At 42.7% G+C, this 17325-nt stretch overlaps 1 protein-coding gene across 2 annotated transcripts; it reads left to right on the plus strand.

Annotated features, from left to right (window-relative positions):
- Nucleotides 1-3096: 3096 nt before the first annotated feature.
- LOC311134142 (ubiquitin-conjugating enzyme E2 R2-like) lies at nt 3097-17240 on the plus strand. 2 transcript variants are annotated; one of them, XM_084167738.1, is made up of 6 exons: nt 3097-3737; nt 4383-4572; nt 6001-6087; nt 6194-6291; nt 7185-7319; nt 14103-17240. In XM_084167738.1, the coding sequence occupies exons 2-6, from the start codon at nt 4396-4398 to the stop codon at nt 14395-14397; spliced, it is 792 nt and encodes a 263-aa protein (XP_084023864.1). In that variant the 5' UTR covers nt 3097-3737; nt 4383-4395; the 3' UTR covers nt 14398-17240. The 2 variants fall into 2 exon arrangements, with proteins under 2 accessions (XP_084023864.1, XP_084023865.1); XM_084167739.1 differs by having other exon boundaries at nt 3378-3433; nt 14103-16057.
- The last annotated feature ends 85 nt before the right edge of the window (nt 17241-17325 follow it).

Raw genomic sequence — 17325 nt, forward strand, 5'->3', positions numbered from 1 at the left:
TCTATCATCCTTGGCTACACTGAAGAGATGTTCCCAGACATTTTCTTTATAGAATTTTTGTCATCCTACTCTGGATTCATTAATTATTTAATCCCTTCGAATATCAGGAGACCATGATGGCCAGTCAGTCAAGTGTTTACATGGAAAGCACGGTTAGTGTTACCTTGAGAGCCCTAACCATAACCATGCCAATGTTGTTGAGTTTATTGATCATTTTCATGAAACAGTGACTAGCTGGGGATCCAATGTGGGTAGGATATTGCCCAAAAGCCTATCACCATGAGATACTTCAGCATTATGCATGAAGACCTTTTCAGAACAAAATAGCACTAAAGCCACAATCCTGAGGTTTGGTTTGGTATAAAGTTAAGGGATGGGGCTGGGGAAATGTAACCACTCTCAAATCCAAACCCAGGTCCATGCGACTGTTAGTCCAACACCTTATGCGTTACACAAAGAGGTCCAGGTAAGGTGTTGTACCAAGGTCACTACCCTACACCCTTCATTTTAAAAACATGTCCCCATGCTTCACTCTTACAAGTCCCTTGTGCCCATACCGTTGGGACATACTTTCAATGGCCATACCGGGGAACCATCCCACTTCTAACGCCAACATAACGAATTCGGGGGGAAGCCCAACTCAATCCTGCGTCTCTTGACGAAATGGCTGGGTGTTAGTCTAAATTCGCTACAATATGACATGCTAATTTAAATGACCATTGAACAGCAGGTAATATCCCAGATTGTGCGTTTAATGAAACTAAGATCAGCCACACTGGCCTTCCATTCCTTCCAAAGCTTTGATCAAGGAGAATGGTGATACAATCAGAACTGATGGAATGAAATCAATGGTGATGTCATCATCATCAACAGTCAAATGCAAGTGTACTGTCCCACAGTAGCCTATATGATGCAAAGATCCAGCTAAGGAAAATCCCTCAATACCTAATGATTGAGAAATCTATATATTTCATCATTTTGGATTGTCTATCCTTCCCATTAATTTGTGTAGCATACATCAGAGCCATATACAGTGCCTTCAGAAAGTATTCACACCACTTGACTTTTTCCACATTTTGTTGTTACAGCCTGAATTTAAAATGGATAAAAAATTACAATTAAATCACTGGCCTACACACAATACCCCAAAATGTCAAAGTGGAATTATGTTTTTATTTTATTTTATTTTTTATTAATTAAACATTAAAAGCTGAAATGTCTTGAGTCAATAAGTATTCAACCCCTTTGTTATTGCGAGCCTAAATACGATCAGCAGTAAATAGGTGCTTAACAAGTCACATAATAAGTTGCATGGACTCATTCTGTGTACGATTATAGTCTTTAACATGATTTTTGAAGGATTACCTTATCTCTGTACCCACACACACAATTATATGTAAGTGTCCCTCAGTCGAGCAGTGAATTTCAAACACAGATTCAACCACAAACACCAGGGAGGTTTTCCAATGCCTCGCAATGAAGGGCACCTATTGGTAGATGGCTAAAAAAATAAAATAAAGTAGATATTGAATATCCCTTTGAGCATGGTGAAGTTATTAATTACACTTTGGATGGTGTATCAATACAACCAGTCACTACAAAGATACAGGTGTCCTTCCTAAGTCAGTTGACGGAGAGGATTTCACCATAAGGCCAATGGTGACTTTAAAACAGTTACAGTTTAATGGCTGTGATAGGAGAAAACTGAAGATGGAACAACAACATTGTAGTTACTCCACAATACTAACCTAATTGACAGAGTGAAAAGAAGGAAGCTTGTACATAATACAAATATTCCAAAACATGCATCCTGTTTGCAACAAGGCGCTAAGTAATATTGCAAAAAATGCAATTCACTTTTTGTCCTGAATACAAAGTGTTATGTTTCTGGCAAATCCAATGCAACACATTACTGAGTACCACTATCCATATTTTCAAGCATAGTGGTGGCTGCATCATGTTATGGTTATGCTTGTAATCGTTAAGGACTAGGGAATTGTTCAGGATAAAAAATTAACGTAATGGAGCTAAGCACAGGCAAAATCCGAGAGGAAAACCTGATTCAGTCTGCTTTCCCCCAGACTCTGGGAGATGAATTCACCTTTCAGCAGGACAATAACCTAAAACACAAGGCCAAATCTACACTGGAGTTGCCTACCAAAAAGACAGTGAATGTTCCTGAGTGGCCGAGTTACAGTTTAGACTCACAGACATAATCACTGCCAAAAGGTGCTTCTACAATGTATTGACTCAGGGGTGTGAATACTTATGTAAATTAGATAATTCTGTATTTCATTTTCAATGAATTTGCTAACCTTTCTAAGAACATGTTTTCACTTTGTCATTATGGGTTATTGTGTGTAGATGGGTGAGAGAGAAAAATCAATTGAATCCATTTTGAATTCAGGCTGTAACAACAACATTTGGAATGAGTCAAGGGGTATGAATACTTTCTGAAGGCTCTGGCATGCACCATCTCTTGGATTCGATAATGCTTTCTCAGGCACACCAAAAATAATCACACACGCACCTCTCGTTGGTGACAAGACTAGGGTAAGCATTCTAACATGTTCTAGAGTGACTAACTTGTTTTGTTTTTGCTTTAATGGTACGAGTTTGAAATGGGGTAGGCCTATACAGATCAATTACCATTGAGGGTTTTATCCCCTAGATCAGGGTTTCCCAAACTCGGCCCTGGGGCCCACTGGGTGCACGTTTTGATGTTGGCCCAGGCACTACACAGCTGATTCAAATAATCAAAACTTGATGATGAGTTGGTTATTTGAATCAGCTGTGTAGTGCTAGGGCAAAAACCAAAACGTGCACCCAGGAGAGGCCCCAATGACAAAGTTTGGGAAACCCTGTGCTAGATTAGAATCTGTGCATGGGTTCCAATTCACCATATTTTGTTGTCACTATTGAAAGTCCATTGTCTCAACAATATCTGTAAATTATACATGAGGAAAAACTATAGGCCTAAATTACATTCAATGATGTAAACTGTCATTGCATTACAAAACCTGCCAAACAGGAACAAATGTGCACATCTAAGAGGACCGCGCATGTCGGACGTGAGTCTAGCTACGCAAGTACGTCGTGGAGAGACAGACACGCGCAATGATAGCCGGAAGCATCGATGGGGTGGAAATAGAAATCGATCAAATTCAGTGTAGTTCGTAAGTGCAAAGCTTCGACGGACTGCCTTTTCCACGAAAGTTAGCTCGATAAATTACAGACCTCTCGACTTGGCGGTGGAGGAAATGTTGTGGAGAGAGAAGGCTGTTTCTTTTTTCAAGTTACTTGGTGGGGGTTGAGCTGACGTGGGGAGAAGTTCGAGCTGCCAGAAAAGAGCAGATAAACAAACAAACAACCAGCGGGTCAGCTGAGCGACTGTCTGTCCAAACGGGGGCTAACGTTAACCAGGGGAGACTGGGTAAATGTCAGCGAGAGCAATTCGTCGCTAGTGTTTTGGACCCAAGAATGGCTCAAATAGTGTCCTGACGTTTGTGTTTACCCCCACGCCAAGTTCAAACAGTGGCACAAAGAAGAAAAATACCACGCGAGGACAATTGTTTCACTGTGTTCCTGTCGACTAGCTTGATACAACACTGTCAACACAAAACTTTATGTGCCAATGATTTGACTGTGTATGTACTTCAACAGTTAGCTACTAAAGAATCGTCTCGCTTTATCCCATTGAAACAGAACAATATAGTACAAACGCTGAGTGGATAGAGGTAATTCGTGTTTCATTAATTTGAATCCATTTGAGTTGTCAAATGCCTAATCGTTGCAGACAGCGCCAGGCTTTGCTACACGAATACAGAGCTTGTCCTGCTTTGAATTCGTAACTAATGATTACATATGTTGCGGTTTGCCAGTCTCGTCATTTCCATCTCTGTACTCAAACTGCATGCAACTTTTCCTTAATAGCCTAATTCATAAATCTCTTCGAAGTTAAACTATTGTTTGTTGATATAGCTCCTTAGGTCCCGGGAGAGTTTCCAGCATGACCGCCTCCCTTATACATGCATGTCTAATATTGTTACAGGCCTATGTATTTATTGTAGCCAGTAAGCCAACAAGGCCCAGTTATTGTGCAACGTTCATGTGCTTGTTGGAACTAGGAAACTCGGAAATTTCCGACTTACTAACTGGTTGAAGTCTGACATTTCCGAGTTTCCTAGTTCAGGCATGTGAACTCGGCATTGTTTAATTTGGTTGTGCCATTATTTAAACGTAAATAAATTATCCAACCCACAAGGAGGAAATTCCCAAATTTGAGCGAAGTACACTTTTTAAAGTTACCTGAACATCCCTCTGTCCTCTCTCCATTTTCCCTCATTCCCCCCTCACCCTCTTTATGTGCCGACTGGTGTCAGAAGTGGGATAGCCATGGCCCACCATTCAACTCCCAGTTCCCAGAAGGCCCTGATGATGGAGCTCAAGTCCCTGCAGGAGCAGCCGGTGGAGGGCTTCCGCATCGGCCTGGTGGAGGAGTCAGACCTTTACAACTGGGAGGTGGCCATCTTTGGCCCCCCCAACACACTGTACGAGGGAGGCTACTTTAAGGTGAGGCAACTGTGGAGGGAAAGGAGGGTCATTCATGGGATGCACAACACGCTGCTTTGTTGCATAGTTGTGTAACATGTTTGTGCGTGTGTGTATGACGTGTTCAGATGTTTCTCCCTCCTTTCTCTCTCACTCCTTGTCACTCTTTCTCAGTCTTCCTTTCTCCCACTCTCCCCCTCCCTACCCAGCCTCTTTCCCCCTTGCAGTGTGATCGTTATGCTCTAGACTCCTATTTTTAGCTGTGGACAGATATAAATGGCACCTCAGCGTAGAGAGTGAGAGGTAGAGAGAGAAGGGCATGATGAGGCTCCTCTCCTTTTTCCCTGTATAACTTATTCAGTGTGGCTAGTCCTCCACATTAACATATCAGTCTGGTGAGAGCGTGCCCATGGCCAGGCCAGGGCATGCAGACTCTTCCAACTGGGCAAAACTGATTGCATTGACATCGATGCAATGATCATTCTAACATATTTTGTGAGTGATGTCAGGGTCATGTTGTATACTGGTTGTAAAAGGAAGTTGTGTAAATGTATTTTTAGCAACCACAAATGTGTATTTATCAGGTTTTAGTCTGGCTATCGGACCAGATAACAACCGGTCTTACCAGATAACAACACAAATATGCTGTTATCTAGTTATGATGCCTTCTCAACCATAAATCCTGTTTACAATCATAAAATGATGTCATTATGACATCACATTCCAACCTTTTCTGGATTTGTAGACTAGGTTTTCAGCTAGCGGTTGAGGCAGGGGTATGCCTATAACAAGTAAGCTACTGTTTGCACATGTTATAGGTACTCTGTTTAGAAAAGTAAATCTAGGCGCCGTACAGGGAACTTATCCAAAAGGGGAGCACAGTGAAGAGTATCAAAAGTAAAGCTCACTGACCTCATCATGTCTGCACAGGGCATGTTTTGAAATTGTGATAATGTTATCTGAGTGGAAGCAGAGCAGTGCTCCCCGAAGGGCTCGGGCTCCTTGACAGAATGTTCTCACACTTCTTTTTGGTTTCATTTTGATAGTGGAATCAGTTATATAGTGGATTACACACAGTGGAGAGAGGCAGTATATTTGTGTCCAATTGAATGGCTATGATGGCGTGATGATGTCACAGGCCTGGAATTTAGCACATATAACAAGCTCTGTGTGATTTGGATTTTGCTGAATCGGCACAATTATTTTAGAGAGGTGTGAGGTAGCGATAGAGAAATACATTTAGTCACACATGCATGCACGTACTTCTGTGCATGTACACGTGCAGGCACACACACACTTGGCACCCAGTAACTCATACACACTAAAATGACCTACAAACCAGGATCATTCTCATGCAGAATTGTATCTAACTGTAATTGTCAGGGTTATTTGTCTGTCAAATAAATTAAATGTTTGAAGCTGATGCCCATTTCTGTGTCTCTCTGTCAGTCTCACATCAAGTTCCCCATTGACTACCCCTACTCCCCTCCGACCTTCCGTTTTCTCACCAAGATGTGGCATCCCAACATCTACGAGGTAAGAGTTAAGCCTAGTTAATGTATTCCCAATGTATATGAATCCAAACATATTTGGAGAGTTTTCTCCATCCAGAAGTTATTGACTGGTCGTTGTGTTCCAACAGAACGGCGACGTGTGCATCTCCATCCTTCACCCTCCCGTCGACGACCCCCAGAGCGGGGAGCTCCCCTCAGAGAGGTGGAACCCCACTCAGAATGTCAGGTACCTCACCTAGCTCCAAACCTGGTTCAACACATATAAATACTTGAGGTTTGCTTCATTTAGCTCAATGGAACAACAGAACCAATGGCATAGTCCCAAAAGTAAAAACTCCCCCCACCTTGCACGCGGGTCAAGCTATAAACCAATAAGTGTTTTTACATATTTGAAATAATTTATTAGATGTATTTGATGTAGGTTGGTCTAGCTCACTTCATTGGTGCTCCATTCGTGTGTATTTGTGTTACTATTTTATTTTAAAACTCTGCATCATTGGGAAGGACTCGTAAGCAAGCATTTCACGGTAAAGTCTACACCAGTTGTATTCGGCGCATGTGACAAATACAATTAGATTTTCCGTTTACCCATTTTTAACACTTTTCCACAAAAAGACAATCAACATTTACAATATAAGTTGATACAAGTGACACTGGATTACAGAAAGAAAGAGCCATTGACATCACAACCTACCAGATATTTGGGGGAGACAAAAAGACAATATGGAGTGTCATCATAACTGCTCAAATGCGTGTCACATTTTTTAAATGCAGAGCTCAGGAAAGACACAGACCCTAACAGCAGTAAAAGTGTCAAAAGATGACACATGGCAGTCGGTGAGACACTTCCTCAACCCCCAGGGCAGGTTGAAAGTTCTGAGTGTGTGTTTAACCAACCACCCAGAGAGGAAGTAGCATCTAATGGAGCCACACGGGGGGATGGTGAGGTAACACTGCTCTCAGAGGATGTCAGGTCAGATAACTCACCCACTCAAGGAAATGAAGGCCACGTTACTTAGAAGGTAAGCTAAGGTAAACGATACACTGTAAAGGTAATAGTCAGGTAATGGATATGTTTTAGAGGACATAACGTCAGATTATTAACCTGTGTGTGTACAGGACCATTTTGCTGAGTGTGATCTCTCTGCTGAATGAGCCCAACACCTTCTCACCGGCCAACGTGGACGCCTCCGTTATGTTCCGCAAGTGGAGGGACAGCAAGGGCAAGGACAAGGAATACTCAGAGATTATCAGGTAGGAAGAACACAAGCATACTAACCCAACCATTGATTACCCTTTTCACAAGAAACAAGTTGGCCTACCCACACACTAGTGCTGACCCCATTTAGTCAACTAGTCGATTGTTTGGTCGATAGGCTGTTGGTCGACCTAGATTTCTTTAGTCGAGCAGTCGCAATTATTTCAATTTTTTTCATGGTGCATAAGACACCTGTCTGATTTGCGGCTGTCTCAGTGGACTAATCCATTGTGGAGGCTGTGGGGATGGCACAGTCCATCACTCTAAGACGTGATACTGAAATTGTATATGGTTATATTATGTAAGAATAACGGTGCAACACTAAAAAATCGAATATTATTTTATAACATGCGCTTTCTCCTGCACTGTCTGCGGTTCTGAAACATAATCTTTTGTTCCCTATGTTGCTATGTGCATTATAGCGATGTTAACCAGTATATTGGGTTTGAGAACAATGCGGCGGAGGCAGCAGCAGCAGAGACGAGGAAACAGCCCTTGCCTTAGCCTAGTTATCTAAGAAAATTGAGGAGAGAGGAAAGAAACCGCAACTTAATTAGGTCTATAATCAATAGCCTAACTGTTAAATGTGTGTGCCTGGCTTTATAAATCATCCATATATCTACAGAAATAAGACAGATCTTGCTTCTGTTGCCTGTTTGTTTAATAGCCTAATGATTCCGTGAACACCAAGCCTCATGCAAAGGCAAAATGTCGGATAAAGCAATTTCACAGATTCGGCTGTTTTTAATCATTGCTATAATGTAATAAAGGCTTTACAATTTATTTCCGTTAGAACAGACTGGTATTACTTATAATTTATTTAGTGTTTACACTGTTCCAAACAGGCAGAAAAATAATACTGTAATCTAACAGCACCTGTTTGTAACAAATAATATGCACACAGCTCTCGCTCCTATACCCTCCTTTTTCTTGGTCTCCTTCTTATTGTTATTATTACAATTACTATTATGATCATCATTATAATAATAAGTATTGTCGTTATCATTAGTAGGCTTTGTATAGTAGCCTTGTATAACCACCATCGAGCTGTAGGCCTAAGAGCGCGTCCTGTTTAGTCTTATTACCATAACTTACTTAGGCCTATATTTCAATGTATAGGCAACTGTATCAATCAATTATTAATTTGTTCATGCCATCACACAGCATATGAGACATTCATGCTTTGAAATGAAATCAAGCATTTTAGTTTTACAATTAAATAACAAAGGGAGCTTTGAATAATTAGCCTAAACAATAAATAATCCGCACTTCACGAATGCATGCAACTGTTTTTAGTCTGCTGTAATAAAGGCTATATATATATATATATATATATGTCGGTTAGGACATCTACTGTACTTTGTGCATGACACAAGTCATTTTTCCAATAATTGTTTACAGACAGATTATTTCACTTATAATTCACTGTATCACAATTCCAGTGGGTCAGAAGTTTACATACATTAAGTTGGCTGTGCCTTTAAACAGCTTGGAAAATTCCAGAAAATGATGTCATGGCTTTAGAAGCTTCTGATAGGCTAATTGACATCATTTGAGTCAATTGGAGGTGTACCTGTGGATGTACACTGCTCAAAAAAAATAAAATGAACACTACAAGAACACATTCTAGATCTGAATGAATGAAATAATCTTATTAAATACTTTTTTCTTTACATAGTTGAATGTGCTGACAACAAAATCACACACAAATTATCAATGGAAATCAAATTTATCAACCCATGGAGGTCTGGATTTGGAGTCACCCTCAAAATTAAAGTGGAAAACCACACTACAGGCTGATCCAACTTTGATGTAATGTCCTTAAAACAAGTCAAAATGAGGCTCAGTAGTGTGTGTGGCCTCCACGTGCCTGTATGACCTCCCTACAACGCCTGGGCATGCTCCTGATGAGGTGGCGGATGGTCTCCTGAGGGATCTCCTCCCAGACCTGGACTAAAGCATCCGCCAACTCCTAGCCAGTCTGTGGTGCAACGTGGCGTTGGTGGATGGAGCGAGACATGATGTCCCAGATGTACTCAATTGGATTCAGGTCTGGGGAACAGGCGGGTCAGTCCATAGCATCAATGCCTTCCTCTTGCAGGAACTGCTGACACACTCCAGCCACATGAGGTCTAGCATTGTCTTGCATTAGGAGGAACCCAGGGCCAACCGCACCAGCATATGGTCTCACAAGGGGTCTGAGGATCTCATCTCGGTACCTAATGGCAGTCAGGCTAACTCTGGCGAGCACATGGAGGGCTATGCGGCCCCCCAAAGAAATGCCACCCCACACCATGACTGACCCACCGCCAAACCGGTCATGCTGGAGGATGTTGCAGGCAGCAGAACGTTCTCCACGGCGTCTCCAGACTCTGTCACATCTGTCACGTGCTCAGTGTGAACGTGCTCAGCTTTCATCTGTGAAGAGCAGTGGCGAATTTGCCAATCTTGGTGTTCTCTGGCAAATGCCAAACGTCCTGCACGGTGTTGGGCTGTAAGCACAACCCCCACCTGTGGACGTCGGGCCCTCATACCACCCTCATGGAGTCTGTTTCTGACCGTTTGAGCAGATACATGCACATTTGTGGCCTGCTGGAGGTAATTTTGCAGGGCTCTGGCAGTGCTCCTCCTGCTCAAAGACGGAGGTAGCAGTCCTGCTGCTGGGTTGTTGCCCTCCTACAGCCTCCTCCACATCTCCTGATGTACTGGCCTGTCTCCTGGTAGCGCCTCCATGCTCTGGACACTACGCTGACAGACACAGCAAACCTTCTTGCCACAGCTCGCATTGATGTGCCATCCTGGATGAGCTGCACTACCTGAGCCACTTGTGTGGGTTGTAGACTCCGTCTCATGCTACCACTAGAGTGAAAGCACCACCAGCATTCAAAAGTGACCAAAACATCAGCAAGGAAGCATAGGAACTGAGAAGTGGTCTGTGGTCACCACCTGCAAAACCAGTCCTTTATTGGGGGTGTCTTGCTAATTGCCTATTATTTCCACCTGTTGTCTATTCCATTTGCACAACAGCATGTGAAATTTATTGTCAATCAGTGTTGCTTCCTAAGTGGACAGTTTGATTTCACAGTAGTGTGATTGACTTGGAGTTATATTGTGTTGTTTAAGTGTTCCCTTTATTTTTTTGAGCAGTGTATTTCAAGGCCTACCTTCAAACTCAGTGCCTCTTTGCTTGACATCATGGGAAAATCAAAATAAATCAGCCAAGACCTCAGAAAAAATGTTTGGAGCAATTTCCAAACGCCTGAAGGTACCACGTTCATCTGTACAAACAATAGTAAGCAAGTATAAACACCATGGGACCACGCAGACATCATACCGCTCAGGAAGGAAGCCGTGTTCTGTCTCCTAGAGTTGAACGTACTTTGGTGCGAAAAGTGCAAATCAATCCCAGAACAACAGCAAAGGACCTTGTGAAGATGCTGGAGGAAACAGGTACAAAAGTATCTATATCCACAGTAAAACGAGTCCTATATCGACATAACCTGAAAGGCCGCTCAGCAAGGAAGAAGCCACTGCTCCAAATCCGCCATTAAAAAGCCAGACTACGGTTTGCAACTGCACATGGGGACAAAGATCATACTTTTTGGAGAAATGTCCTCTGGTCTGATGAAACAAAAATAGAACTGTTTGGCCATAATGACCATCGTTATGTTTGGAGGAAAAAGGGGGACACTTGCAAGCCGAAGAACACCATCCTAACCGTGAAGCACGGGGGTGGCAGCATCATGCTGTGGGGGTGCTTTGCTGCAGGAGGGACTGGTGTACTTCACAAAATAGATGGCATCATGAGGAAGGAAAATTATGTGGATATATTGAAGCAACATCTCAAGACATCAGTCAGGAAGTTAAAGCTTGGTCGCAAATGGGTCTTCCAAATGGACAATGACCCCAAGCATACTTCCAAAGTTGTGGCAAAATGGCTACCTGAAACGTTTGACCCAAGTGAACAATTTAAAGGCAATGCTACCAAATACTAATTGAGTGTATGTAAACTTCTGACCCACTGGGAATATGATGAAAGAAATAAAAGCTGAAAGAAATCATTCTCTCTACTATTATTCTGACATTTCACATTCTTAAAATAAAGTGGTGATCCTAACTGACCTAAGACATTTTTTACTAGGATTAAATGTCAGGAATTGTGAAAAACTGAGTTTTTAAATGTATTTGGCTAAGGTGTATGTAAACTTCCGACTTCAACTGTGTGTGTGTATGTGTGTGTGTATATATATATATACATACACACACACACACACACACACACACACAGTGGGGAGAACAAGTATTTGATACACTGCCGATTTTGCAGGTTTTCCTACTTACAAAGCATGTAGAGGTCTGTAATTTTTATCATAGGTACACTTCAACTGTGAGAGACGGAATCTAAAACAAAAATCCAGAAAATCACATTGTATGATTTTTAAGTAATTAATTTGCATTTTATTGCATGACATAAGTATTTGATACATCAGAAAAGCAGAACTTAATATTTGGTACAGAAACCTTTGTTTGCAATTACAGAGATCATACGTTTCCTGTAGGTCTTGACCAGGTTTGCACACACTGCAGCAGGGATTTTGGCCCACTCCTCCATACAGACCTTCTCCAGATCCTTCAGGTTTCGGGGCTGTCGCACCTTTCAGCTCCCTCCAAAGATGTTCTATTGGGTTCAGGTCTGGAGACTGGCTAGGCCACTCCAGGACCTTGAGATGCTTCTTACGGAGCCACTCCTTAGTTGCGCTGGCTGTGTGTTTCGGGTCGTTGTCATGCTGGAAGACCCAGCCACGACCCATCTTCAATGCTCTTACTGAGGGAAGGAGGTTGTTGGCCAAGATCTCGCGATACATGGCCCCATCCATCCTCCCCTCAATACGGTGCAGTCGTCCTGTCCCTTTTGCAGAAAAGCATCCCCAAAGAATGATGTTTCCACCTCCATGCTTCACGGTTGGGATGGTGTTCTTGGGGTTGTACTCATCCTTCTTCTTCCTCCAAACACGGCGAGTGGAGTTTAGACCAAAAAGCTCTATTTTTGTCTCATCAGACCACATGACCTTCTCCCATTCCTCCTCTGGATCATCCAGATGGTCATTGGCAAACTTCAGACGGGCCTGGACATGCGCTGGCTTGAGCAGGGGGACCTTGCGTGCGCTGCAGGATTTTTATCCATGACGGCATAGTGTGTTACTAATGGTTTTCTTTGAGACTGTGGTCCCAGCTCTCTTCAGGTCATTGACCAGGTCCTGCCGTGTAGTTCTGGGCTGATCCCTCACCTTCCTCATGATCATTGATGCCCCACGAGGTGAGATCTTGGATGGAGCCCCAGACCGAGGGTGATTGACCGTCATCTTGAGCTTCTTCCATTTTCTAATAATTGGGCCAACAGTTGTTGCATTCTCACCAAGCTGCTTGCCTATTGTCCTGTAGCCCATCCCAGCCTTGTGCAGGTCTACAATTTTATCCCTGATGTCCTTACACAGCTCTCTGGTCTTGGCCATTGTGGAGAGGTTGGAGTCTGTTTGATTGAGTGTGTGGACAGGTGTCTTTTATACAGGTAACGAGTTCAAACAGGTGCAGTTAATACAGGTAATGAGTAGAGAACAGGAGGGCTTCTTAAACAAAAACTAACAGATCTGTGAGAGCCGGAATTCTTACTGGTTGGTAGGTGATCAAATACTTGCGTCATGCAATAAAATGCAAATTAATTACTTTAAAATCATGCAATGTGATTTTCTGGATTTTTGTTTTAGATTCCGTCTCTCACAGTTGAAGTGTACCTATGATAGAAATTACAGACCTCTACATGCTTTGTAAGTAGGAAAACCTGCAAAATCGGCAGTGTATCAAATACTTGTTCTCCCCACTGTGTGTGTGTGTGTGTGTGTATATATATATATATATATATTTTTAGAACATACTCTCTCTGGTACAGTTATTTGTTTAGTGTTTACACTTCCAAATGGTCAGGAAAAAGTAATAATATTGTACTCTAACAGTAACTGTTTGGCACACACAATACTCACGCAACGCTTGCTCCTATACCCTCCCTTTTTCTTGAGCTCCAATAGTTTCCACAACTAAGTCAAATGTCTCCCCCTTTCCCTCCTGAGCAACCAGTAAACATTTGCCTGTTTTAAATAAAAAAATAATGTCCTCCGCATCCATTTAGCTTGATGTGAAAGTGGTAGGCTATAGGTCAGGCCCTATTGGTCACATGCATGCAACGCTTGCATGTTTCACATAAAGAAAGCAAGGGTTGCGGGAATAGGGAATGTTGTTCCTAAACAAACTTTTCAGTCAGAAACAAGTAAGAAACGAAATGGCTGAAATTATGTTGCAGCTTCAGCAGGACAGCGCAATAAACACTTGCTGTGCTATGGTGCCTTTTCACTGCAGTAGGGAGGAGAGCGAGACAACATGCACCAGTCACACAGGCACTCGCTGTCATCTTTTTAACACAGTGTGACCATCAGGCCCTTTGAGTCATTTGTGTCTTAATTGTGCTTAAAGCATCAGACAAGCTCAGTGCATATGTAGTTGGTTTTATTCAAACACATAGGGTGTGTCTGTCTAAGTTTAAACCTTTCGACCAATCGATTGGTCGAAAGAACAGGACGACTCTCGGTCGACCAAGATTGTTTTTAGTCGGGGACAGCCCTACCACACACGCATGCATGCACGCACGCACGCACACACACACACACACACACACACACACAGACACAGTGAGTGAGACCTTTATGACTCCTCTTCCCCTCCCACAGGAAGCAGGTGGTGTCCACAGTGGCAGAGGCGGAGCGCGACGGTGTCAAGGTTCCCACCACGCTGGCAGAGTACTGCGTCCAGACCCGGGTTCCCTCCCAGGACAGCAGCTCAGACCTGCTCTACGACGATCTCTACGACGATGACATGGAGGAGGAGGAAGAAGATGATGAAGATGAGGAAGAGAATGACATGGAGTCAGGAGGAGAGGCAGGTGGGACCAGCGGAGGAGAAGGAGGCGTCACTACTCGCTGCTATGACGATGACCAGGAGGATTCTGGGAACGAGGACTCTTGATGATGATGGACGCCCCAAATTGACGCCTTACACCCTGCTACGTCCTATCCTAGCCTCCCTTCTGATCCTGTTAAGCTTAGAACATCCCCTAAAATACACATCTTCTGGTGCATTAATAGCAAAATAATAACTGGACAACTAGGACTCCTCAATTTGAGTGGATTCCAATTAAAGGTGTCTACAACCACAAAAAAAGCGAATATCTCAGCGAATATAATTTGTATAGTTAAATGATATTTTTTATTTATTTCTCCTTTTGAAATTTTACTTTACCGCATGCTTTTGGTTTCCTTATTCGATGGTCACATAGTCAAAGCCTGCCTCCCTGGTCTGATAGCTTGATAGAAGACAGTTGGTGAACATAAACACAAACAAACATCCGAGCCCACGGGAGCTTGTTTTGTTGCAAAATGTGCAGATAATCTCTGCCTTTAGGCTAAGATCAAGTGTAGTATCTGTTCTTGTCAGTTTAATATCTGAACAGAATTTTAGAACGGGGAGATGGAAAATGGTCTTACTCTGTCTGCTCTACGGAACCACCTGTTATTGCAGTGCCTCCGGGAACGGAGCACACACAAAAAAAGATGCTGCTAAATGAAATGTGTTGTTCGTGTTGCATTACAATTTTGGGTGCGGTTGCTTTTGTGTATGTCCAACAACTGTCTGCGTTTTGTCATGTCACTAGATGTATTTGTTATAAGAATGTTCCGGGCTTAAATTTTTCTTTTTCAAACCAAACTCACCGAACTTGGTCCCCTCTTGGCCTCTTCATACCCTGGTAATCTTTCATTTTGTTTTTTGTCCCCCTGACCGACCACGCCTTCACACCACACCTCCTGTTTCACCTCTGAACTCTGACCCCTCCAAAGCTGGGGGGTGTTCATTAGGTACCAAAATGGACTGAAACAGGGATGGACTACCATCTTCAATTGTCCAGTAAGAAATGCTCATTTTTGTTTTCCGTAGCAAAACGTTATGCTACGATGTTCCTTTATGACTATGAGCCTTTATGGGGCACTGAGAGGATGTGCTGTCTAGGACACAGAACCAGAGGAGTGTTACATCTTCCTCTCCCTCCTTCCCTCTCTCCATCCGTCTATTCTTTCCCTACTTCCAAACCTCAGGGCCTCCATAGACTCTCACTGGGAGAGAACTAGGGATGTAGTGGAGGATAAACGCACCTTAACGCCGTCTACGCACCTCTATATGTTGTGAAAAGCGTTGTTGGCACCTATTCAGCGTTTACCCACCTTATTTCTTTACTACTATATCCCTGGAGAGGGCTCACACTCAAACTGCTCCTCAGCTTGAGCTTGGTATTGTTTTGATGGATGTGTTTTTATTCTTCCAGGTGTTGTATGTGTTTACAGAGGGAACTTCAAATCTCCAACAACACTATCGATCCACATGTCTCCTCTACCTTTTTTCCCTCCAACCTCCTTTCAGGGTTTCCTTATCTTTGTTCTTTCTGTGTTGCCCTGTTCCGTTGGCCATGCTTCACAAAACTAAACTAGACCAGTCTCATCGTATGCTTGATATGCTTTCTTGGAATTGGCGCAAACTCCTGGAATTCTAGTATGCAAGCCAGTCAGGTGGTCAAAATGGAAAGTGAAGTTGAATAAGTGGTGTTCTGTATTTTAATAAACTATTTACACATGCCAAAAGGCATTAGCCATTGTTTGTTAGTTAGCACATATAGCTAAAAGAGCACATTTAGTCATCAACAACATGTATCAGCCAGGAAAGTAGATTTTGCTAAGCTGTGACAGAGCACATGCTGCATTTGTGATTCAGAGTTACACATGGAGCACCATAGCATTTTCTGAGTGAAAAATTATGCTTCTTGGAACTCCTCTGCAAATACTTGGGCTGAAGAACAGCATAGGCCCTATGTAGCAATGCTTAAGTTGTGTAAGTGAGGTGACATCACAGTCAAGTCAACCCATCAACTGTGCTCATTAGGCCTGCAGCTTTCACGTGTTTCTGTGCGCGTGTGTTTTACCATTACCCCGTTCAATGGAACACCTGTTACACCTTGCACTCACATGTAGGTGCTGGCCTGGATTGTATGCCAAGGAAATGTTTCATGACCACTTCCAGTAACGCTACAACCATCAGTCAGTTATGGATGTGTGAAGTATGTCCTGTTTTTAAGAACTATAAGGGAGAAACTTGACTAATCAGTCTGAGGAAGACTAACAGAATCAAAACAATAACTTTTCTCCTCCCTTGCTCTGTTGAACTGGGGCTGGCTTCAAGTCAAAAAATGAGTTGACTGATGGATCACAAATGGATTGTTCTTCTCCTCAGCCACTGGACGTTCAGGGATATGATGTCAACGACCGGGGTGAACCGTGTCTCAATACTCTAAAATGGCTTCCTCTCTTCACCCCCTTTTCTTCATGATCACTGATAGGTGAAAGGATTGGATACATTTCCACTTGGAAGGAAGCCATTGAGTATTGAGATGCATCGTTCTCATTCTCACTGACCTTTGCCTTCTGCGTATTGACTAGGAGGAGGCAGTTGGAACAGCGTTTACCTGGTTCTGAATCGTAGGCCAAAATGACACTTGATTAGAAGGACCACATGCTAAGCTGTCAGAATCGCACTATTGCGAAGTGTGTGTACTAGTGTTTTGAGGAGCTTTTCCCTCTGAGGCTGAAAATGGTCACGTTTGGACAAAGAATAACAATTGTCAACTGTTCCCACAGCCAGTGATATGGACGATGCAGTCCTCCTTTTGTTTTGTAGTTTGTTTCATTTAATTTCCTCTTCCTATTGTGTTGTGAGGATGCAAATGTCACTTATAAAATTTATATTATAAAAATGTTGTTGAATGGACAGAATTGTCTGAAACTCATTTCTGTTTCTTAGAAAGCAGCTGCTGTACTTTGGTTCTCCCATTTCTTAAAGTATGACAATGAC

The sequence above is a fragment of the Coregonus lavaretus genome (assembly GCF_964263955.1).
Source record: "Coregonus lavaretus genome assembly, chromosome: 8".
NCBI lineage: Eukaryota > Metazoa > Chordata > Actinopteri > Salmoniformes > Salmonidae > Coregonus > Coregonus lavaretus.